This window comes from Sylvia atricapilla, chromosome 9 (genome assembly GCF_009819655.1).
Source record: "Sylvia atricapilla isolate bSylAtr1 chromosome 9, bSylAtr1.pri, whole genome shotgun sequence".
Lineage (NCBI taxonomy): Eukaryota > Metazoa > Chordata > Aves > Passeriformes > Sylviidae > Sylvia > Sylvia atricapilla.
Window position 1 is genome coordinate 10,474,398 of NC_089148.1, and position 26,656 is coordinate 10,501,053.

The window sequence follows — 26,656 nt, forward strand, 5'->3', positions numbered from 1 at the left end:
AAGCTTTAGAGAAACATCTTGTAACTGCCAGAAATCATACTGCAGTCTCAAGAACACTATTCCCAGAAGTCAGGATTGCAAAGAAGGGGAGGAAAATAAACAAATTAAACAAATGGCTAATTAGATTAACCTCTGTGAAAGCTGAATCCTTTTACATTATCCCGTTTACTTTTCAAAGTTCTCAAAAGCCAAAAGGCCATCAGCTAAATCACCTCATTCACATTTACCATCAATGCATTTTGAAAACACTTCAACATTCCCAGTTACAACCCTAAATGTATCCCACTTCCTGACATCAGGGCTCCATTCATACCATTTTCTGAACATGCTGAATGTCTGTCAGAAATAGGCATCAACTTCTTATAGCCTCCATCAAAATCAGTTAACATTTCTCAGATTCTAACTGATTTTCCCCTCAAATGATGACAGCAGGGCAGAATATTCCTATATTCCACATTTCCCATCCTATATTAAGAGGCTTAAGACTCACAGGTATTTTTCCTCAATCATTCATCTAAACTTTGGAAAATGGTATTAGCAATTGAACAGCACAATACTTAAAAACCACAATTTATCCATTCAAATACTTTGGCAACTTTTTTCTTGTTGTTCATTCCCAATGAAAAAAGCAAGACACAAGTGCCACAAAGAAGTGACTGCACCAGAACTAGATCAATGATCAATTTTGTAAGGAGTTTTATTCTGGCAGCAATCACAGAAAAGGAAGATATGCAGTAATCTAGAATGATTTACATAACCTCAGCACAAAAAAAAAAAAAGCTCGTTTAAGTAATTCTAGATCAGGAATATGTCTGTAGATTTTCCACGGAAATATGCAGAACCACCACTGGGTAAATGATTAATGGAATAACATCAGAATGGAAGAAAAGCTGTAAATGCAGGACTAGAGCCAAAAGGCACAAAGAAACCAAATTAAAGACATTTAGAGCAAAACAATTCCCTAAAACACTGCAAGTCTTCAGTAATTATATTTTGAACAATTAAAACATTTTTATTATTATTTTGTGGGTGTTTTTTGTTTTATTTTGGTTGGGATTTGGTTTTTAAACACACTCCTTTATAAGGAAATTTCTGCAAACATGAAACCAGAAAACTAAAAATAATGGAGATAAAGCTATAGCTTTGAGCTCTCCAGTCCAACACCACCCCCCTCAAACACTGCAGTCATGGTCAGAAACTTAAAAGCAGGAATTCTGAAAGCTGATTTTATTCTCTTTGGAGCTCCCTGACATCACTGTTTTTAACATTCGGTTTCCATAAATCCAGAAGTGTCATAGAAGATGTATGGCTTGACTCTGGGAGGAATGTGCCATCCTTTTTGAAGTTCTACTTCCAGCTTTGTTTACTACTGAACCATTGAAATATTATGAAGCGTTAACTGGCCTATTATCAGAGCGTGTCTGTTCCCTATCAGGGTCCCCTTTGTCACTGGCTTCCGTCACACCTTGTATCTGATTAACACACTATAGGATAACACAGAGCTACACAGATCTGCTTTGTGTTCTCTCACAGCTGATGAAAAACAGATTTTCCTTTTCACTTTAATGTGGCTGCCCTTTAATTGGGTCTGTAATAGGGTTCATTTGATGTGATTCCTCGTACTGAACTGAAACTGCTGTACAATAAGTAGAATGCTCATTATGTTCAAGGCTCTACTTAGTGATTTGTTACATTCATCATTAAAAATCTACTGTTTACATGAAAGATTAAATTAACCATTTGTTAAGAAAGAAAAGATTTATCTTGTCTACCTATCCAAAAGTTAGGCATGTGATTTTAACTCTGCGCCTCTATAAACAAGAAGAGAAACAGATGTTTGGGATCACCTTCTACAGGTGTCTCCCACACCTACCTTAGGGTAAGTACCACTGCAGGGCAATTCCTTCACAGGCCAGGAAAAAAAAAATCCTTCCACCACTTACTTACACCTGTGCAACCTGGAGTCACTGCTTCACAATCAGCTTCATTACTATAAATATATTCTGACAGGAAGCTCACAGAAATCTGGGAGCTGAAACTAATGGCAAGGCAAGGAAAAAAAGAGTAACCATTGATGCACTCTAAATTTAGGTAGCTCCATAAAATGTAGGGCACCCTTGAAGTTCCTATATTGCCAGTAGCACAGTAAAGAAATATTTCTTCCTTCCCTTTTGGAGGAATGTAAGGTATCTCACTGGCAACCTGTTATGTAAGGAACAGATCAGTGGTTTGGCTCACCTTCCTAGTCCTACAAATCCAGAGAGCAAGCATGCATCACTGCTGAAAGGGAATCTGTCCAAGGCAGGTTTTATGTGAAGACAAAAACAATTAGGATACTCTTGCCATATCTAAAGCTGCCTGTGGTTACTCTGCTGCAGGCAGAGCCACAAGAAACAACCAGCACCAAAGCAGACTCCTGGCAAATTGAACAATGAACAGAGGAAACTTCAGCAGCTCATCTGCAGCCCCAGCTCCTCACTGCCCTTCTGCCCACCCCTCTGTTTTCATGTTTGCTACAGGGTAACAGGGCAACAAGGTGCACCACAGAAAATGGGGGTCCTGTCAAGTGAAGGGACAACCTTTTTTCCTGGAGTGACTACAGCACCCTTCATGGAAAGAGGACACCAAGCTGGAGTCAAAGGTTATCTATTTTCAGAGCATGCTGCCTATTCAAATAAAGCCCACACCAAATCCCTTTGGTCTGCTCTTCCTTCACTCTAAGAGAGCTGGCCAACATCTCATACAGCTGGCCCCAAATCCCAGAGCACAGAGGGTTCACAGCACATTCCTGCTGCTTATGTCAAATTCCAGCATTCCCAACATGGAGGATTTCTATCAGGGAGCTTAGCTAATGTGGAAAGATGCAAGCTGTTCATTAACAATGAATTCCATAAAAGGCAAACATTATTAGCTATTCATTACAAATACCCAGGGCAAAGAACAAGAGCTGGAAAAACACCTTAGGCATGAGGCCCTTTCTAAATCCCATGGACAATGCTGTAACTATCTAAAAGATGTTTTTACTCCTGCAGGAAGTATTGTGAGCCACTCTTGATCATAAGAGAAGCAAGATGGTACAGCAGGTCTGGATTCAAAGCTGCAATGGCACTGAAGAGGAAAACTGGGGGAAAGAGGGAGGGTCAGACTACAGAGTCCTAGGATCTGATGATGGTTAATTAAATATTCTTTGAATAAATGAGGAAAATAGTTTGACTGCAATAAAACAGCCAGGAGCAGAAAAAGAATAAGAAACCTGAGAGATCGGTAGCCCCCTTGGTTCTTGATAATGTTGCCTAAGGCGAACAGAATAAAACCATCTCAAATAAGCTGACATCACTTTCCACAAGCTTGGAGTTAGAGTTGTCCAGACTTCTGAAGCAGGGGAAAAGGGAAATTAATTTGCTTGAGACTCCTATACCAGCTGCTGATTCCAGGCTTTCAGCTAAGCCCTGAGAGCTGCCCCACTTGAGGGGTACAAGCACACTGAACTGACTGCTTGCTGCCAAAGCTCAGCACATGACTGAGACCGAAGCATTCCGAAATCATCAACTCAGACTTCTTTTGACAAAAGGGATATCTTGCTTCTCCCAGTGCAAAGCTGAGGCTGCCCAGTATATACTGTGCTAAAGCAGCACATCTGTTTCAGTTCATCAGTGGCAGCATCCAGCCAAGCTATATTAAACAAATCATCACTAGTGTAACATTTCCATAATTTCTGTGACAATTACTTTACTACAGAAAGCATTTCTCCCCTAAGGCTTATAAGCCATGTGATTTTCTCCAGTGCTATTTCAATCACAGTATATACAGCTCACTGATGAGTGAAAGAAGCATTTGTCTCCCTGAGTAGAAATTATTTTCAGATCTACTCCCCAACAATTATTTTCTGATTTCCATCAGAGGACCTATTCCTGTCAGCATGTGTGCAACAAGAGTGAAAAGTGCAGGTTTGCTTGTCGTGGATTTAGCATAGATAAGGTCCACCATTCCTGGAGACTGTTCAGACACCTCAGCAGGCACTGCTGATGTAAAACTGCCCCACAACCAAACACCTCTGTGTTTACAGCCTGCTTTAACATTCCTTTAACACCTATCAAGATCTGAGCTTCTGATAACTTGCTCTCTTATATTTCCTACCTTCAGTATTTAGAATATGTGGTCATTTTGCTTGATATTTTGTACTAAGAGACACAAGTGCAACCAGATTCCAACATGATTGAGAAAGCAATCAATTAATTAATGGTTCTCTTTGTCTTCCAGAAAAGAGAACACATTATGTTTTCTGTTCCCCTCAGGGTCATGGTGTTTATGCAACTTATAACCCCAACACCCAGATAATAAAGCCAAAAAGATCTTCTTGGAAAAGGAACTCTCCTAATTCACCAGCTAACACCATTCTAAGTGTGACACTGCTCCACAAGTAAGGAAAAATATAATCTAGCACCATGCAAGCTGCTCTCAGAACGTGTTTGTTGTGTCCTCCTCCACCCCCAATAACCACAATACCACATCATTTCTTCCTTTTATTCATCCTCAAGGCCCTGAAAATCCTAACCAGTGCTTTTTGCAAGTTGAAAAGCCTTTCTCATGCACCCTTAGCACTCCTCACTGACTCATGGTGAGCATAAAGGCTTTGTGTTGTTAGGAAAAAATGCCAAGTACATTTTACTCAGATAGTAATATTGAATATGAAGCTGTATTTTGGTATTTTGGTATGTTTATTCTTCCAGATTCCATAAATTTTGCTTAATAATATTACTAGCAATTTTTCACTAACTAGGTATTACAGCACACCTCAATGTAAAGCTTCCCCATATGAGAAGCTCCCAACATGAGAGTCACTTGGAAATTGCACTGGCCTCAAGGTAAAACAAGTGTTGGATGCACTCAGATTGTCATATTAAAAAAAAAAAAAAATCCTTCCACTGTTTCCACTGAAGATATCCCTAGAAATAGCTGATTGTGTTAAGCTGAACATGATGCCCACCATAAATAAGTACTAAGTGCAAATTCATCTGTGTTTAAATCTAGTCCTTAATGAAAATCAATAGCAACTCTGCCACTGGAGTAAATCTTCATTCCATACCTCTGTGAAGAAAAGACAGAGCCAGATAAAAAGAATTGCAGTTCAGAAAATGTTATGTCATTTTATTGGTTTAAGGAGACTATTAAATTAGAAGACATTATTAATGAGTATAACAGAAGAAGGCAAACTAGACTATATACAGTAATTCGCAGTATAAGTTAGGCCTTACACTGTATTAAACTTTTCAGAGAACAAGCTGCAGTACAGATAATTCAATTGAAAACGGAACAATGTAGATGACTGAAAAAGCAATAGGGAGACAAAGGTACTGCTGCTCTTGACTAAGTTAAATTGTCTTTGAGTATATAATTTTACTTCATAACAGTTACTTTGTATCCAAAAGAACGTACAGTCACTACAATCCTAAACAGCACATGACAATTTAGTATTCTCTTTTTTTTCCAATTTAGCAGTGTAATAAACTGTCCCAAAAGTTTACTGTGATCCATGGATAGCTGGACAAACTAAGTTACATACCTAAAGGAAACCCTATCCAAAAGGTGAAGAAAATACTAGAGTGACTGTTCCCCCAGCAGGGAACAGCCAGCGTCAGGATCACTGCCACATTTTCTTTTTTTGAAACAAATATTGTCATCAGGCAACGTAGAGAAGCTGAATAAAGCTGCTGGGTAATAAGAGCCATTTGTTTGGAGAACTAAGAAATAATGAAAGCTTGGCACACTTATGTAATGTGATTAATTTATTACAGTCTAACAGCACTTTAAAAAAGTGTAACGTTAACTTGTATGGATTTTCAAAGTACATACACACTTTTTAGAAGTTTGATGCACAGCCTAATGACTGTCATTGTGCTCTGAAAATTCATCTTTGATCTATACGATTAGAAAGCTGCACAAGAAAAATACTTTCAATTTGCAATATATTTAGCTATTTTATAACCTCTTGTGTAAAGAGGCTCTGGAAGGATAAAGAAGTCAGACCTACCGCTATGATATCCAGAGTGTTGTCACAAACCTTGCGGATCTCAGCGTTTTTATCATGCATCAGGTCTATAAGGTATGCTGGGGCCTCTGCAAAGCAACTGTTAAGGAGAAAAACATCTTTCCCCCCCCCTCACAACTCTGGGTTCTTCAAACTGCAAATTTCTCTAAGAAGCAGATGCAAGGATTTTTCATCTCATGTAGCAAGAAAGCATTTTTCAAATGCTGGTGTGCTTTATCATGCCAGAATTAGCAAGAGATTAAACTTTTTATATTTAATTTTTTGACGCTAACAATCTAGGAAACCAAACAGGACACAAAGAACAACCACTCAAAAGGCTTCTCAGATATTGCACAGAGATTAAAGGCAAAAAGAACATAAAGAAGTATTCTTCGCATTGTTAGAAATGTAATCACTAACTTGCTATCCCTCCCAGGGCTAATTCAACCCATTTTGAATGCTTCAATAAATTTAACATTCAGTTAAGGCCCACAAAATTTCAGATCATGCAATATATTTGTATAATGGTGCAATGCAAAAAGTTTGCCTATGCTCTACATATGTTCTTCTGTGAACTGTGAATTTCATTATGATTTGCAAAACAAATTCAGACAATAAATCAGATTGGACAGCAACTGATGAGTCAGCTGGTCCCATGATCCCCCTTCTACTCCCCTCCCTGAAAACTAAGTTTTAATCATTACTATTAATCTTACAGTCCCTTTACATGCTTAGGCTGCTTGGGTTTTTTCTTCAGCTGAAATAAACATTTACAAAGAAACCTCTGAGATCATGAGGTTACTGCAAGAGAAATCTAAGTCAAACACCAGCAATGGCAAATTAAGTGCTGCAACTCTAGATGTTTAATCTGTAAAAAGATACGTGTTTCCTTGATGATGACATCTCTGGTGGCTTGGTGGAACACCATCTGATAAAACACATATATGATCTGGCAGACAAACTCATCATCTTCCTGCTGAGCTGCAAGGAGAAAAAAAAAAAAGTCCACCACAATTTCAAATCTCACAAATACAAGCTTTTGATGGTTAAAGAGTTGTGAAGGTTTGGGAAAACCCAAATCTATTAGAGCACTAAGAATCTATCACTGATGGAGTAACTGCTCCTCCTTCCTCATACAAACACCAGCCCCTGCCCTGCAAGGAACCAGCAATGTCAATCACAGCTCCTGCTGTGCACAAGTCAAGTCAAACATGGCCAATTTACCGTTGAGAAGCTCGATGAGCGCAGGGATGATTCCAGATTTAGCCAGCAGAGCAGCACAGGAATCATCCATGGAAACGGTCCCAATCATGATCACCACTTCCAAAACAAGGTCATCCTCGGCAGAACCTGCTGAGGCAGAAGGCAGGAAGCAGGGAGTATTACCTCTCTCAGGAATGCTTAGTCTACTGGCAGTTGTGTATTTATCTGCACACATGCTTCTATTCTTCAGTGTTATGTTTTCCTAAACAACCACAAATTATAAAGGTAAATAGACTCTGAGCACTCTACATAATTCTTTGAGAGACTCTGCTTTAGAAGCCCAACCCAACTTTGTACAGACCTGGTTTTAGCTTATCCTTGAGATATGGAACCAGTTTGTATTCCTTCAGCACAAGTTCCCAGTCCAGCTCTGGTAAGGTCAAATTTGCAAGTGTTCCCAGGCATTCAATCACAAATTCTTCTTCTTCATCATTTGATACTTGAGCTGCTAAATCACCAACATATTCCTGAAGAAAATACAGCAACAACCATTACAAAGGAATAATCTGGGTTTCTGAAGAACTCACATCTCAGCCAAACTAAAGCTAGTTCTCAAAAGAAAACTAAAGAGACTTTGCTCTGAAATAAGGACTAATAAGGCAGTTTCAATTCCAGTTGATGAATAATCCAAGAAAACATTTCAGCACTCTTCCTCTCCATCCTTTCACTTTCAAGGGATGTGGATCGTTTGTTCCAGTATTCCAAAAGTAGTTACTACAACACAGAGTTCAAAGAAGCTCTTAGGAAAAAAAGAAGAGAAGATAGAGAATATCATCCTGTATTAGTGCCAGTAATGGAATTCTTTACCTGAAGATTTTAATAAATAACTACAAGATTTTCTGAGGACATGGACAGGGGAATAATGTCTCCTTACTTACTCACTTCATTCTACTTTAAGACAATTTGATATCTGATCCACATTTTAAGAGTACATTTAAAATCTCCATGATTAGAATCTTGTGTTTTCCTCCTGTCTTTTGGAAGGGTGGCTTTACAGGATCAATATTTAAATATTAAGTATTTAAAATACCCACACAGTGGGGGGGAAAGAAAATCCACCAGATTTTTCTCTCTAGGTCCAAAAGCAGAAATTTAGGATAACTGAATTGTTATGATGTTCACCCTAGCAGCTGGGGCTTTTTTGTTTGTTTGCTTGGGTTTGTGTGTTTGTTTTGAAACTTACTGGATAAGGCTTAATATCTGTTTTCCCCATAGCAGAGGATCCAAACTCTGATCTACCAGCTGAGATAGCCTTAAAAGACAGAACATAAATCACCCCAGGACAGACAAGGAAACTTAAATTGGACACTCTGCAAAACAAACTACGGCAGCTCTCCAGTGCCAGTCTTTTCCAGAAGGATTAAAAACAGATCACATTAGGTAAGACCTAATACTTACAATAAACTGGCTTTTAGTTGGTCCATCATGTTGGGAAATATTTCTGATCATCTTCATTAACAACGGGTCCTTAAACTTCAAAGCTCGCTTCATGAGCATTTTCAAACCATTTCCTGAAAAGAAACAAACACTTAGAATCCTTAAAGGGAAAAAAAAAAAGAAAAAAAAAAAAAAAAAAGAAGGAAAGTACTGGCTGATTAAAAAATCCACATGCATAAAAAAATGCCTTAAGCTTTAAAAGTTTAGAATGGAAACATGCACAGCAGTTAGACCAGGCACAGAGACTTCCCTCCCCATTCCATGGAATAAATATGCTGTTATGCTTTTGAAAGTTGATTTACCAAAGATCAATGCATGGGAACAGATCTGAAGTACTTGACTTGAAGCACAGAGCAAATCCCAGTTAACATTATGGTTCCAAAAGATCACCCTGCCTGCCTAAAAGGTGCTGCTAGCTTGAGTTTCACCTTTAATATAAAATTGGATCTCCCTGCTCCCCCTTCTACAGAACTATGCACAGAATCTTAAAATGGAATTTCAGGCCACAGAATCTCTTTATCACAACTGTCCCCTTTGAAGGCCAGTAATTCACTGCAGCAGTTCCTAGGGAAAATGCAGCAGTTTCTATGGAAAACGTTGAGCACAAATAGAAGGTGGAGCTACTGAGTAATATTGTTTCATTTAAAACTGCTAGTAAGAAAATAATGGAACTTTAAAAGCAATCAAGAGCTACTGCAAGAAATGCAGAACTATCTAGACCATGAATCAAAATACTAGAACCCAAAAGAAGCTCCATTATAATATTAAAAAATTTTATGGAAAGATGCAACTGAAAGACATCACTGCTATTCATCTGATACTGGCAGGTGAAACATCACTCAGCCAAAGATGGACTTCAGGCATCAAGCAGAATAAAATCCTGATGTCTCCATACAGTCATAGTTTCCTAGAGCAATGTCATCAGCCTGTTTTTCAGAACTCTGTGCATGTACAAGAGGTGTGGGCATCTCCCTCAAGTGTCATTCCTGCCAGCAAGAGCACATGTGAGGGGGATGTGGCCATTTGCTTACAATCATTACCCAAACACATGCATTTCATTTTTTAAAAACACATACATGCATTTATAACTAACTCAAATATACAGCATTTACATATGTACATATAATAAAAGAAAATATACAAAGTGTTTTCATCTCCAAATCCCCATCAAAACCTCAGTCCAGTTACCTTCACAGATAAGCTGCACATTTCTTTTGTTGGCAGCAAGGTTAATACAGAAAGAAATAAGTTCCAGGTCAACTCGTTCATCAGGACATTCAAAAAGCATCTTCATTAACTGCCAAGAAACACAAGCACACGTGGGTCATTCATCTTTCCAAAGCAATAGAAAAGCAGCATCATGATATCAACTACAGTACCTTTTTCAAAAATTTGTATTCAGCATTGCTACAGGAACAGTCGAAGTTACAAAGGTCAGGGGCATGACATGTACAGTTCCATTATTTAGGGATAACAATCCTTATCAAGTGCCAAAAATGGCAATCACTCATCACTTTAACTTGGCTTAGTTACATTTTATTGCTACCACTGAAATTTTTGTTTTACTGGTTTTTAGTATTTGTGAATGGATAAATTTGTTTAGAAAACTTAGGTGAATTTAATACAGGAAAAAAACCCGAACAAAACACAACTTAATTCCACACAAAGTCAGATTAATACCTATTAGTGTAATAAAATTATGACTCTAAACAGATACTTAACTGCAAAATAATTCTAGTACTATTTTGCTTACTCCATTGATAGGTAATTTAGCTGTCCCTGCAGCATTCTTCTTTATCTTTGCAGCTTCCAGCTAGAGCTGAACACTGCCACATCCCACAGACTCCTCAGCAGTAATCCCATTCTTCTGGTAACATTAATGTAAGTAGACAATCACCTATAATCCTGTTCAAACTGTTCAGCAAATGTTAGTGAATTCCCAGGTGATTTCCAAGGCTTTGAACCTATGGATGTCCATCATTTCACACACCTGGCCCTGTACTGTCCATTACATCACAGGCTGGCTATCCTGGCTCATTTGGTTCAACAAGAACAGGTTTTGAAATGCATTTGGAATATATGAACATGACTAAAATAAACCAAATTCTTTTCCCTCTGGTTCCAATCCTGTCAGATAGGCCCTGCACAATTTCAGGGCTGGGGCACATCAGCCTGTTTGTTTCTAAAACCCACTCAGTTCATAAGACATGTTTGGATTATAATGCAAACCAATGTGATGACAAGACTGAGATTACTGGAAGAGGAAACAACTAAGCCTAAAGATAAGCAGGACATAAGGTACAAAAACTGTAGCTCAGAAAGGGGCAGGAGGACACAAAAGCAACAAATAACCATTGAATTTAATGATTAACTAATCATTAAATATTTGCATGCTTGCCCCCTGGTGGAAAGACAAGTTTGTAATGCATTAAAAGCCGGAGAAAGTAGGTGAAGAATCCATTTAAAGAGGAGAAAATTAAAAGAAACAATAGAATTGCAGGAATTCCCTCTGAAGTATTTTACTCCAGCCATTCTGTATGTTTACATATTATCAGATAGAAGGTTGTCATTCCAAAGGGACCTAAAAAACCCTCCAGATAAAAACTACATTACAACACAGCTCTCTAAGTCTTTCCTGAGACTTTCATGTACTTGTTTAAAAGCTGTCATTGATTTCATCATCCTTTTCTTAAAACGGTAGAATCAGATTTCTCCAGGTTGTTTTAAGAACTTATAAAATCCCTGGTTTATTAAATCCTTAAGCCTGTCAGTCACATAAGAGGGAATTAACAGAGAAGAAAATTGCCATTTAACCAGTAGAACACGAGCATTCAAAAATCACCCCCTGCAACTCTTCTGTGACAAAACCTTTAAAAACAGATTTTTAAAACCATTCAAATAATTTGAAGGGAAACATTCTCATTACTTACACAATACAAAAATCTGTGGAAATTAAATGTTTAACAAGATGGGATTACACTGTTAATTACTGAACTACTTCTCTATAAAAAGAAAAAATATATCCAGTTTCAATTAAAGCCGCTCAAATTTTAAAATAATAGTTTCATACGAGTTCCATGTTTCCCATTATGTCTTCATTTAATTTGATTGCTTCTTGTGCCACTTCAAAAGGAAGAGTAATTGCTGCCAAATAGGAAATATTAAAATTAAATTTGTTCTGCTTTTACTATGTCCATTGTCATCTTTTACTGATTTAACAGGAAGGCAGTAAAAAGACTGCAGCATGTGCAATGAAGAGGCAGTAGTGTTCAATCAGACAAGTCCCATATTGAGTATCAGATACCACAGACCAGCACTGAAATCACTGTGTCTAGACTCTCTGGCACCTGCCTTCACTTATTTACCAGTGACCAGAGGCCAACCCCCACAGCTCTGTGTTCACATACACCTCTGTCCAACCCCCTCCCCAAGCCCAGCTCCAACATCTTTGAATGATTATGCCAGAACTGCATGCCTCAGGAATCTCTCCTGAGCGGCTACTCCCCAACTCTGCTGTTTGAAGTGATGCTCTGGTTTCTGAACTTCAGCAGATAATGGCGGACAGGAGCAAAGGGGGCTGTCAAGAGAGGACGTTTACCAGCATTAAGCTGAAAAGAAGCTTAGAGATCAAAGAGGGGCCAAACAGGACAACCGTGGTGGAAAACATGTGGGCAGCTTTGGAGAACCTTGCACACCGCTCTGCGGTAAAATATTAAATATCACCATGACATCACTGCCTAACCATGCCCTTTGATTGGCCAGGTTATTAGCAATAAAGGCTTTTATAAGCATCTGGATGGCATTTGCACCTATTTAAACAAAACAAGCATTGCTGAGGTCTAAACAAGAATGAACTGTTAATACTCACTTTTAACTGTTACTAGAGCAGCACCCACTAACTCCTGCAATCCACAAGGATGTTTACCCGGGACAGCACGCGCGAGCCCTCGGCAAGCACTTCACACGGCCGGAATTACCACAGGGCTGCTTCTCCAAGCACTTTCTACAACTGCTGAACATTAATTATTATTTCCCAGTCTAGATGAACACCTTTCCTCAAAAACAGACAAACCCACGCAAGGGCGTGTACCACCACTGAAAAGAGGTTTTGGGTTTCCAGGGTGGAATTCGATAGCAGTGAGAGCTTTTAAAACAGTCCTTTTCTTTTCCTGATGCCTTATCCACTTCCTAATGCTTTCTGCTACCTGTCTTTTTTGCTAACCATCCTAATGTTGAACATTCAGTAGTAAAATGTAAGCTCTGGATGCTCAGATTCTTTTTGAACAGTGTGCAGATGTGACCTGTGAAGCATCAATAGCCACAGTTATATCTTCCAGCTTTGTTGTTTACTTCATTAAAGCCCAGTGAAGGCAGCAGAATTGTCTGCTGCTCCACCAGTCTTTGGACACAGTTCTGTAAGCACTGGGGGTCCAGGAGTCATACGAAGATTCCCTGAAAGCACATCACAAGCAAGTCCTGGTGCAGGAATTTGAGTTTGGCTGGTAACTGCTGGAACAAAACAGGTCCCTTATATCACACAAATGCCTTAAAAAGTAATTGCTTATTGTGGTATAAAAGACAGCAGGATGCTTACAAGACCACTTTGAAACATCTATTTGTTATTCTCACCAGTTCTCCCCTCTCTATTATCCAAAATCATCTTCTACATGGAAAAACTTCACTGATTTTGCAGTAAGATAATGACCAGAAACATTCTGATAACTTTTCATGACAACTTTCCATTCTGGAAGTATTTGATGTTAAATACCCATTTAGGAGGAAAGAAGATACCACAGTGCAATCTCAAAAAGCTACCAGAGAGCTTTTACACTTAGGCAACACAGGGTTTCTCAACACCAGCCTCACCAGGACTGAGAAAAAGGTCAGTAAGAGAGGACCTGGTATTTGAGAAAAACAAAAACCCAAACCAACAAGAACAGCAGAACACACGCACACAAGAAACTAAACATACCCACAAAACCCCAAACCCCATGATATTATGTCTGCTTGAGTCAATAAGTAAGAAAATGCAGCCTGAAGGTCAGTGAAGAGCCTTCCACAGTCATCAAGTCTCCCTTGCTGTACACGCCTGCACTTGGAAAAGGAACTGTCATGTAGGAACGTAACCCTCCTTGGCTGGTTTCCAGTTCATATCCTGCAATGCAGGAAACACTGGAATTTTGATACCCAATGGGATCAGGCAAGAATGCCTTCTAAAACTGTAAAGGAAATACTTTCCACTGCATTCCCTAAGGAGCTGCTCTGCACAAGCTTTAATCTCTCTCAAGCTTTCCGATCTTCATTAGGAATCACTGGGTCACCTGTAATTTCAGCAGTTCATTGGTGCAGCTCAAGTGTCAGCAGCAGTGACAGAGATCGGTCACCTCTGCCTTTGCTGGGGACCGTGAAAACCCAGAAGAACAGGCCCTGCCTGAGGAGGAAGTGCCTCCCCGCTAAGCAGCACCGTGGCTGTTCCCCTTGTCACCTGCGGGTGTCAGTGCGAGCTCTGCCATGAGCGAGGGACTGAGAGCACGAGGGAAGATGGATTTTATCAGCTCATCACATACCTGAGGGATGCAGTCTGTGTATGCAAACATCGATTTAAAGCAATCATCCATGCTGATGTGATACAAAATGCAAATTGCTACTTTTTTGTTATTTTCATTTCCTAGGAAGAGAAAAAAATATATATCATTAGGAGAATTTTTAGCTGTTGTTATATACTCAAAAGAGGAAAACAAAAAGCAGAACAATCCTAGCTAATAGAGGGAAAATTTAAATCAGAAACGACACATTAATGAAAGGGTCTTGGCCTGGCCTAGCCAAATGAGCCACATATTAGTGCAAGGAGGGAACCACGGCACTGGTAAATATTCCTCTGTCTTCCCAGCATCTCAAAACAATTCCTTAATCCCACTTTGCAAGGAATATATTTTGTGAAAGGAATGCTTAATAATGACTGGCCATCCACGGAAAGGCTTAATCAGTTTCCACGCAGACAATTAAGATTTAGCTGTGGATATTCCTATTGAAATAACAAGCTTGTCTTGAAGTCAAATAATAAAGAATGTACCAATGCCAGAGAGAAAAATAAGAACTACTAAGAACTACTACTAAGAGGTGTTACAGAAGCAATCTGCTGCCTTTCAAGCAAATCACATACTGTTTTTTCTACTCTCCTATATAATAATATTATCCCATGGGTGCCTTTTGTGTTTCACACACATCAGAAACTACATTCGTGTATTTTCATAGTGATATTTACCAAAGAGAAAGACTCTCAGGGAAACCTGGAGCAGTTAATGTGAGTGGGGTGTGAAGTATTTAACTGAAAGGTTCTATAAAATCATTTTACACAAACATACAAATGTTTAAGAACAACACAGACGAATTTGCTTCTGACTCACTGCTGAAACCCAGACTGGGCATTCTCAAGTTCTCCTCTAGTCCTGCATGAGCAGGATATTTGCTATATATGGGATAAACCCTGCATCTGAATGTGTACATTAGTTAAACCAGGATGTATTAAGGTCACCAGCTCCAAATTCATTCACAGTTCCTACACAACTCATCAGCAATACCCCACCTCCCACTTCTACATAAGCTAAGTCAGAAAATATCTGTGTAATAATTTGGCAAAGCACAAAGATTTTAAACAGCAACCAACACAGTGAAATTTTCCATCTGCATACATCACTGGCAGCTGGAATTTCCTTTGAGCAGCAAGGATATGATGCCTTTATCCCGAGAATGAGCCTTTTTCAAAACTGAATTATTCACAGAGACCCATGAAACCCCTCTGGCAGCTGCCATACAAGTGAGTGAAGTATTCTTAGCCACGTTAACCTAAAATCACAGCTGACCTTTCAAATCCTTCTAGAGTCTTACCTGCTTGACAAAACATAACTGGTATCACAATCTTCTATACATTTAACAGTTGGAGGAAGTACAATGCCCAAATGTGAAAGCTACTCTGCAATTACGAAAATAAAAGCACAGAAGGTACCAGCAAACAAAATGAACTGTGTGTTATCTTTAGTGCTTCTCGTCTGACTGGTCATCTTACCTACCTATTCACCTGCAGAAACTTTGGGTAAACAGTAATTTCATGAAAAAAAAACTTCCCACGCATACAGGCAAAGGTTTCTTCTGTACAAATTTAGAAGTTTACAGAAGAAATTATTCCTTGGGTCTAAGGAAAAAGCATCTGTTTACACTGCTCTGAACACTTCACTCCATGCCTGTATTTAGGACTTAAACGTAAGACTCATTTTACATCTAAACTAAGCTGGATAATGCAGGAAACTGTGTGTGAAGTAAGAGATAAGTCAGTATAAAAGCGAGACAAGTTCCCCAAAACACCAACAAGAAAAACTGGAATGAAGTTAGACCAGACCATCAGCACATATGAACTGCCAGACCATTAACAAGAATGATGTTCAATTTTACTGTTTAACCTCTGTCCTTGGTGGGTTTTTTCTTCCTCCTTATTTTTACAAGTTTTATTTGTGCTAACATAAAGCATCAGCTAAGGTACAGTTTTACATTTGGTAAGCTCAGCAGCTTCCTGGTGTCTGGCAATATTAGTGGCTTATTTTCAATCATAATAGGCTGATATAACAGTAAAGGCCTTCTGTTTTCTTTCTTAGAAGAAACTCTGCATGATTTTCTAATCCCTTTTTTTTCCAAAGGTCCAGCTGGTCACAATAACCTTTCTGATGCCTGAACACCACCTCGGGTGTCAGTGCTAAATTACAGCCCTACCTCAGTTTCAAAAATACCAAAAAGAATCAAAAATACTCAGACACTCAACAAAGTGTGAATATGTGGCATCCAAATAAACTTATTTTACCTGAATGAACTCCTAAAGAGTTACTTTATGATGATCAGCACACTTAAATCATTCTCTGAAAGTGCATCCCATGAAGTAAATTTCATGACACACAAAAGGCAGACAGCTAGTTTCAAAGAGAAAGACTAAATTTAAATTCTTCCTTGTGGAATATCTGACCAATTTTCCCTGAATTGCCTTGTCCTATTGTCAACAGGGGGAACAGAGAAGGGTTTAAATCATGCAAGTCACAGGCAAATATTGCACAGCCTCAGCAAGGAAGTACTTTTCAAATTTGGGTAAAACAAGTCAATTCTACTAACTTGATGATAAAATTAACTACAGAACTAAAGCTGAAAGCAAAGGGTCTGCAACTAACCCATCTTTTTAAAGTTTAATCTCACTTTAATTTCCCAGAAAGGAAGAGATTTCAGGCTGGTGTTTTCAAGTTTCACTGTTCTACTTTCCCTATGGACGCACTTTGGTGAAGGAAAAGCAGAACCTTGTGATTTTGTCAGTTCTCACACAAAACAGCAGCAACTCCTGATCCACAGAGTCAAACATTGCAGGAAAACCAAGAGGAGGTGGTTGCTCCTAAGCACATGATTTAACACAATGTTCACCTCAATGTGCTCACTTGGGAAGCACACAGCCTGCTGGAAAGCTCACTGGAGACCAGGCAGAAGTAGCTGGTTGAAGATTAGGAATAGGACAAACACAACAGCTAAAGCATTTTAAACTCGAAGCATCACCTGCAGGCTGAAGGTTACACGAAAGGGGAAGAAGTGACAGACTGAAAAACCTACCAAGCCAGTTCTCATCCTTTTACATTGGTACTTCACTTCCAAAAATATCTACTGGCAGCTGCTCGCTATTACTTGAAAATGTCAGTACCAAGCTTCCTTTTTCTAATTATATTCGACTCATCTAAATGCTAATTAATTAACCCTGAGTCAAGCATTGCATAAAGACTTGGCTGTAAGAATTTCAAACCTTGCCCAGCACCTGGCTGGAAAACAGCTTTCCAAAGCACCCCAGTGATACCTTTCCTGCTATTTTTGACCACTGCTGAAGGCCACACGTGGAAAAGCAGACATTGCAAGGAAGACTTCCTTATGACTGGGTACAGTAAGGATCAATTATTGCCCTAACTGGAAAAAGCAAGAGAAAAAAAGCCCAGGGAAAAAAAAAAAAAAACCAAAAAAACAAAAAAAAAACAAAAAAAAAAAACAGATCTCTGCCAAATGTGTTCATAAAAATCACCAAAGTTCTGGTGAGGTGCCAGAAAATTGTGGCCTACAAATGCTGGTAAGTTTTGAGCATCAAGCTTTTTATGACTGAAGGTGGAATAGCCAAATGGCCTAAAGCAGTGAGGGCAGCCCTGGAAAATAATGGCCTAGTCATTATGGATTCTTCTGGTATTTATGGCAATAAAACATGAATCATAATGAACTCATTGGATATTAAATGTGAGGGTCACGAGCACTTTGATAGGATTTCCACAAGAATCTACCATTAATTAACCAAATAATTATTTGAAAGTGTAACTGAATTAGCCTTAGTTCTTATACAGCCATTCCTGAGAAATTGGTCATTCCCAGATGAGTGCAGTTAATGCCTTAACAAACCAGTCATTAACTGCAGTTACTGATTTTGTGGGAATTATTGTGTTATAAAATACACTCAACAGTTTATAGAAACAATACTTAGATTTTTTTTTTTTTTTTTGCAGCTGTAGTTCAGCTGGAGCAGATGGGATGGAAAAATATCAGGTCCCTGGGGCTGTTTTCACAACTAGTTTTCTGCAAATTAGAGAGGGAAATAAATACATGATGGGCTCTGAGTTCAAAATGGCTTCAGATTTTTAGCCTTTGAACATTAATAAGAAGCCATGTGCCACTTCTAGGGACCAATGCCTGAATTCCATGTTTAGCTCTTACTATGGTTAAAGATCTAAATACTATTATTAGCAGAAGCTAAAGAAAAAAAATTCTTGATCACAAGATGAAGTCCTACATTTTGGTTGACTTTGTGACCTAAATAAAAAAATTAAAAAAAAAAAAATCCTCCATTAGCTCCATGACAAAAAGAGAAACCCTAAAGCTGTAAAACTGAATTGCTGGTATCAGTTGCAGCAGCAGCACTCAGCTTTCAAATGCTTAAGTAAAAAGGAGAATATGAATTATGGACCAAATTATTCATATATAACACTATCAGTAAATCAAGCAGCCATCACTTCTAATGGAATAATCAATGTCTCCACATTAGATATGAAATATGCCCTATCCCACCCATGTGCAAAACATTAACAACACTAAATCAAAACCAGAACACAAATGAAGATAAATACCTGTTAAAATGGCAGAGTGAATCTTTATTTCAGTTTCAAACTCTAACACCCTAATGTGATCTGCTGCAGAATTAGGCAAGTAAGAAATGTAAATTATTAGGAATGGCACAAACTGAATATCAGATCTATGTGCTGTCTTACCCTAATGTCAGAAAACATATTAATCAAGAGTTTATTCAAATGTATCATAACTAGCCATGATTTTATGAAAAACTTGATAGAAAGGTATCTCCACTTACCTCTATCCCATATCATTCCTCATAACCAGCTCTGAAACAGTTGGACTGAGTTAGTCCATGTGTGCTTTAGACACATATTGGTTTGATTTACATACGTAAATATAAATCATATTGGATATATCAGTTTATTTTATCAAGAGAAACTGAAAGAATTTTCAAATCTGCTCAGACTCAAGGAGACTAGACATTGTAAATAAAACATTATGATAGTAATTACATACTAATAACCCCTCTTGTGCCACCTTTATGTTATTTGAAACTGGCTTCATACCATAAGCCTAATTTAAAACCTCAGTGTTGCCATGGCTGCATTTGGGGTTTAGTTTTCTAGGCCTTTTTTTTTTTTTTTTATCCCCTTTACCCAAAGAACTCAGTACATGCAACATCTGAAACCTGGTTACAGGGTTTTTTCCTAGGAAACAAACAAAGACGTTTAATGATGAATCCTAATGGACTCAAAACTGACTACTTTGAGTTATTTAATGTTGCAACACAAGAAAAAAACAAAACTGAATGTCTGGAACCTCCGAGTCCACTACTTTGCCTGGAACTCCATGCAAGACAGACTGACAAACATTCAGCCACCACCTCAGTGTAGCAAAGCCACTGGGTAAGTAACACACTGCTATAATTAGTTGCGTCCTTTCTTGAGGCAAAGCATACCCCATTTTTGTCTTTAGGGCTATAACCAAGCATACTGGAACTCACGTGATTTCACACAGAAACTGGAAGCTGATTAGTTGCCATATGCCATATACCTCACAAAGCAGAAAGAAATCAACTAAAAATTCAGGTTAGAGAGAAATCAAGAGGCAATAGGATTATTCCTGAGAGAAGGTAAAGCTGCTTCTCTTTTCTCCACAAAAGTATTATGTTTTGGGTTATGCTATGAAGAGATAGAAAAAGGAGTTAACAACTATTATTACCAGAAACGAGAAATCAGAACAGGTTCTTAGTCTGATTCAAACTAAGAAAAAACACACTTCCAAAGTAAGTGGAAAAAATTCTAAGCGAAGACCTAAGCACAGTCTCTACTTCTTCTAGAAGTCTCCACCATGCTAAGTAGATTAAATGGAAATGTACAGGACACGCATAATTTTTGCCATATCTACACTGGTATTTTGTTAAAATAAATCAACTGCTCCAATTAAAATTACTAGATAATATTGAGACTTTTTTGATCTAAACACACCTTTCTAATCTAGTTTGGAATTCAGTGAGAAAGGAAATAGGCGGAGGTTTTCTGTGCTCCTGGCTCCACTGCAGAGCAGCTCAGCTCTGAACGGATGGTGCAGCTGGATTCCAACATGCTCCAGCTTGAAGGAGGAACCCAATGCAGGATGCTGCCTCTTGCCTTGAGAAAGGGATGATTCATCACTCTGAAATGGACACTGGTTTTTGACCAGCGGACCCTGTTCTGAAGATGCTGAATACAAAGCTGAGGTTCAAATTTTCTAAGCCCAAAAGGTGGAGTTAAACATTGTTTGAGCTTTTGAGTCTTCCAGATAGCAAGAATTGAGCTCCATATTACTCAAGCACCCATTTAAAAGGGTTTAAAAGGGTTTGAATTATCAACTGCCAAAGCACTTCTCACCTCAGCAACTGCAGACATGGGGAACTTACAGTTGGTCTCCTGGACTGCAACAATCATTTGAGAAACTCTTAAGGAAGAAACAAACTTATGAGTTAAGATGCTTCCATATGGCCCAAAGGAAAGCAGAGAGTAACCTTCTCCCTTACATCTGAACTTGTAAAATCCTTGGGAGCTCTAGGACTACTCCTAAAGCAGCAAAATTGCCCCACGTGGTCTTTTGAGGCCACTCCTCTGTCTGCAGCCTTCACAACAGCTCTGGAAAAGGTGCTCATCTCTTCCACCCTGTCCCTCTTTATGATGACATTTCCACAGATCAGGAAGATTAGCAGAAGTGCCCCACCCCTTCTTTAAGGAGATTTTCCCAAGAAACCAGAACTAGTTGTTTGTGTTCTGTCATGCTTCAGGCATTCAAGTTAAGCTCTGTAAAGCTTTCAGATGTCAACAGTTCAGCAGAAGATTAGATTTACTTTTTTACTGTTAAGTATTAATTTGTTCTTGCAATAAGCTAAGAAACCATTAAAAGCTTTGAATTAATCAGTCACATCTTGCAAGCTCCACAAGAGAAATACTGGCTCATGGGATCCTTTCTATTTGTGAGTTCAATGAATTTCCAACAACTCAGCTCCCTCATCTTTAGATTGCTGCCCTCTCTCCACTCCAGTGCTTGCTGCTGCCATGAGCATTTTTATTTTCAATCAACACATGAAGTTAGTTTCTTATGTTCCATTCAAGTTATCCTCTCTACTAAAAAAAGCCAGTAACACAGGTAAATTTACACATGCACTTGTGACCAGCACACCACAGCAAGGAGCTTTTGCTTACCTGATACAGGTGAGTCTCTACATTCAGTTTGATATTTCTCAAAATGAGAAGTCATTTCTTCTTTAAAGTCTGCTGTCTAATCCACATTCAAGGTATCTAAATTTAAATGCTGAGTTCTGAGACATATTGCACTCACCTCTCTCTTTAAGTCACTCAGACATGCTTAGGTCTATCTGCACTTCTAATAAGTATTTTGAAAATTAATATTAAGAGATGTTTTCAGTTTGAGGGTTTTTTTGTGTTGGGGTTGTTTTTGTTTGCTGTTGAGGGTTTTTCTCTTTTTTTTTTAAGCTTTGGCCATACTCACCAAAAATGATAAAAAAAACTACCATTAAAATAAATCCCTTAGTAATTGCTGCTTTCCAACAGACTGGTCCCTGTAGTTGAACTGTTACTTAATGTGCTTCAGCCAGCCTTTACTATAAAGGAATGGAGACACCCCAGGCAATATTCACACAAGTAGTATTGGAACCAGCTGCTGCAGAGCCACCTTAGGAAAAAAAGGTTTCTCAATTTAATTGGGAAAACAGGAGGAAGCATAAATTTTACTGCCATTAATAACTTCAAGCAATCCCGATATGACTTTACCTCACCCTGATGGCTGGACATGTGCTTTTTGTTAGGGTCTTTGCCACATCTGACCCTTATTGTTTGCTCACTTGATCAGGTAAGAAAATGTATGCTCTTTTATAGGATAAACGAGGCCTATTAAAGTCAGAAAAAACACTGCAGTAGCCTATAAGAAGCTCCATTTTTCAACAGATGTGTGAAGCTCCATAATAAGTTCATTACAAAAAGGCCAAGTGAACTCATAAAGAGAGCACATCTACTTTAAGCCTTCTTAAAAGAAACTTTCATAAAAGGAATAGAGCATTAAAAACCCACAGCACTCCGTTAATTAGAGAGCAAAGTACTACTTGGCTTTTTAAACAGCAGTCACCATATAATCCAGCTTGGCTGCACACCATATCAAGCCTTGATTGTTAAGAAGCCCAACATACAACTGTTTGGCAATTCTTTGATTGCTCATTAAACCCAACTTGTAAAGAATGGAAAAATATCAGAGGAATTTCAGCAGTTCCCAGAAAAGATTCTATCAATGAACCCAGTAAAGACAGGCTCTTCACTAAGGACTAAATGTGACTGTCAGTGCTACTCTCTGCTCTGGCTTCTTCAGCTTAAATGAACAAGTTAGAGAAGTCTGGCTTGCTTGGAGTTTGCACAGCCCTTGAATTTTCATCTAGAATTAGGTGGCTACTGCTCCTCATTGTGCTTATATTAAGTCTTAGAACATGAAGAAATGAAGAACATCATGGCAGGATGCTCACATTAATAAGGCAGAGAGGCTGGGCACAATCTGTGACTGGCAAAACCATACTGTTGCTATCTGGGGCTGCCCACATTGTATTTCAGAGTGCTGCATAACAAACACTCGTCTGCTTGGCTGAACACAAATCCACAAAGCCAAATTGCTTTCAGCCACTGTATTCTATGCTGGAAAACATAATCTGGGATGTTCCTCACCACCTAAAATCTTTTTGAGATTGACTACCTTGGCATTGTGTGGCACTTTCACAGCTATATGGACAATCCTTCTGCACTCCATGTTCCCTTCAGGCCTGATTTGCAACCGATCCTGTTCTGTGACCCACTAATTTTTCAACTCATCAGTATCTGTGTTCAATCTTCAATTTTTAAAAGCAGAGAGTAATTGCAAGCAACCAAAGAGACACTTAAGTCTGATTTCCAAGCATTATGGGGTTTCATTCTTTCAGCATGGCTCACACTGGGAAGTGAATGAAAAAAAAATGGCATTTCTAGAAGATATGTATGGAGTAGACCTAAGAACTGTCCAGCAGCTCTGGGAGATTAACACAAACACAATAAAAAAAAATGTCTGTTCCCTGCACAGAGTCAGACCTACTCCTTTTACCCTTTGAGCAGCAACACAGTTCTCACTGTAGGGGGATACCTCATTGATGGGGGGAACCAGAAATGCCAGTAGTGCCCACCACAGGGATGCTCCAAGGAGCTGCTTCTGAACAGGGCTCTACCATGAGCTTTTCAGGCTGCCTTAACCCACCCCCCAGCAGCCCTCAGCTGGCTCCGCTGTACAAACTGCCTGCTGTTCTCATGGCAAATGGGGAACTATTTGCCTCACTTCACAAAGGCTAAGAAACAACTCAGATGCAGCATAAAATAGCACCCTTATTAGAAGACTATGAATCACAAGCTGTGACTATTATTTAAGAGAGCTGTACTAAAAATTTGGTATTCAGTTTGGCCATTTAACTGAAAAACTAAGTGGATTTGGTCCAAACAAAAAGTGAGGGGGTTATTTTTCCTTGTACTCTTCTGTTTGCTGCCAGGGCATTTATTTTAGAAGCCAATCACACATCCAGGGGAAGAATTATGAAAAAGGGTAACATTTCCCTTATGTCCAACAGTGGAAGAGCACTTCCAGGGATCAAGAAAACAGATTTGTATCCTGTTTTTAAGTTCAGCTCTATGTTTCCCCCTTTCCAAACTCTACCATAACTGGAGAAAGTCACTCCTCTGCTCCAATTCCCTTGAATTCTGCCATGCAAAGCACAATGAGAGCACTCTAAGAGGGAAGCAAAACTTCACGGAGTAGTGTGTAGGAGGCTGCTTTGGTCTCTCTTTCCAAGGGGATGACTGGAAGGCACTGAAACCTGTGTCTTCCACATTTCAGGCAAACATCTAGGTTACATCACTTGGTGAAATCACATGAAGTCTCACCTTAAGCAACTGAAGTCATACTTCACATATATTGGCACAGAAAGGAAAGACTGCTCTCAACGTAATCTCTAAGTATTAAAACAGAGCCACACTACAAAAAAGAATTCTCTGCAGGGCCCTGGTGATTCAGCATTTAAAAGGTTTTCTTAGAGGATGGAAGTCACACAAAGCAACAAAACCTCTTTTCATAGCTCCTCAACCACCCTATGTATGGAAAAAGCTGAATACAGCAGACTGTATCTTACAGGCCTCCACAGCTCTGCTCCAGCTTCAGATCTCAAGTCTGAAGCCAAACTTCCCTTAACTGCACATAGCTCTTTAAGCATCCCAGCATAACGAAGATCATCTGTGGCTGATTAATTTGGGTGCCTGCAGGGAGCAAGAGGAGCCTTGTCATATACAATACTTGAGACTTGTGAAGAGAAACCACGAAGACGAGCGGTGCCGGCTGGCACAGCTCCATGGGGAAGCAGGCACTGGCACATTTAAAAAGAAAAAGCTAATTAAACTGGAAACCAAGACTTATGCAGAAATTCTCATGTCCATGCTTTCAACAGCATCCTCAACACTGGTGTGTGATTGAAAGAAGGAAGATGGTCCTTCTCCATTATATCCATGACATACTTACTCCATTGCTGAGAGCTCAGTTGGAGCCAGTTCATCCCCACTGCTTCAGCCTCTACCTCCATTTAGAGCCTTCCTGCTCTCAAGCAATTAAGTGTCCCTCGGGAAAGCAGTGCATCTTCCAGAACTGCAGACTGCATTCACCTCCATGCTCAGCCCTACACCACTGCCTAACAAACCCTTTAATTCTTCGCAATCTCAACTCTCCCCTTAAACACCTACTACACTTAATCTGTACTCATCTCAATCCCAGTGCTAAAGACTCAGAGGCCCAGCATGCACAAATGCTGAATTTCAAGAGGTAGAGTCAGCACATTTGACCTCTTGGCATAAAGAGTTGTACAGGGACTTGTCAACAGCTGTTGTGCTGTGTTAGCACTTGGAGATGACCTGCAAACATAAACTGAAGGGTACTGACTTGAATAACATGTGTTTAATGCCCAAATAACCTGTATAAATGGGGCATCTGGCACATGGCTGTTTTATTATTCAGATTGCAGACTTCTCTCAGACAGGATACACCAAGTGATGCATTTGAGAATTGCTTGAATCACCACACCAAGAAAAGTCTCACAAATCACAGTTATGGCTTAAAGTAATAGACAATATTTCTATCTAGGTTTTCTAGTTAGCACACCAAAAGTTAATATGAACCAATTCTACAGGGAGAAGCAGGGACAAACAGCACATGCCTATATCAAAAATTTAAGAACAAGAGAAAGAATGGTTGAATACTTCCGAGATCAGAAAAGAAACACACAGTGAATATTCTGGAAATACCAGCAGGACTTGCAGTAGATTACCCAAACAGCCACTTGAGGAACAGACTCCAATTTTAGCAACTAGCTCTTCTGAGCTATACAGCCTTCACACAGGCCTAGCTACAACTCTAAGAGAATGGCATTTGAAAAGCAATTCTCCTCTCCACATTGCAGACTCTAGAAAGCAGATTTTAACTGGTGAGTTCAGTCTGACTCTAACATTAAATGGGGAATTTCTGGGAGCAGGGACTTCAGTGATTTGTCTCATGCCATTGACTGGGGTGACAAATCCCCAGAAGCCCCCTTAGACCAGCACATTATCTGCAGTATGAACAAAAGGGACAAGTTCCTGCTCCGAAAGGCTTACAACCCAAGCTGAACCAAACTAACTAACCAGATCCTCTCTCAAACAAGAGGAAAGAGATTTCCTCATCAGCTTCCATTTCTCAGTCCACTTTACTACCAAATAACATTGTCTTGAGGATAAAAAAATAAAGAAGAGGGATTTCAAATGCCAATTTTCATTGTCCTAGCTCAGACCGTGCAAGCATGGTTGTGGGACAGAAAGTATAAAATGACATGAGGCATTTCAGGCTGTACCAGGTAGCTGTTATATAATAATCACCAACAGGATTAAGGCTTCCAAAGCACTCTAAGTTTTCGTGGTGTTCACTAAACAGCAATAAGCTTGTGTGGAGGTTGAAGTAGAACTGAGGAGACAAACAACCCTCAGGGACTTCAAAGCTAGAGGAGAAAGCTGAGATTCACCACTGAATTGTCCTTGCTCCAGCCAGTATCTGGATACACCCTCTGCACTGGATTTAGCACATCCCAAAGACAACAGATTTCAGAAGACTTTAGCAATGTCTTGCATCAGTGATTCACACCAGACAAGATCCTCTACTCTCACTCAGCAATCCTGAGAGCCAAAAGCTGCTAAACCTTCA

The 26,656-nt window shown here is 39.2% G+C and overlaps 1 protein-coding gene across 1 annotated transcript in view; it reads right to left on the bottom strand.

The window, feature by feature from the left end:
• KIFAP3 (kinesin associated protein 3) overlaps positions 1–26,656 on the bottom strand; it is a 66,842-nt gene that overhangs the window by 25,888 nt on the left and 14,298 nt on the right. The window contains 7 exon segments of the mRNA XM_066324786.1: positions 6,032–6,117; positions 6,911–7,009; positions 7,253–7,378; positions 7,593–7,758; positions 8,690–8,802; positions 9,917–10,025; positions 14,296–14,396. Coding sequence (XP_066180883.1) covers positions 6,032–6,117; positions 6,911–7,009; positions 7,253–7,378; positions 7,593–7,758; positions 8,690–8,802; positions 9,917–10,025; positions 14,296–14,396 — 800 coding nt within the window.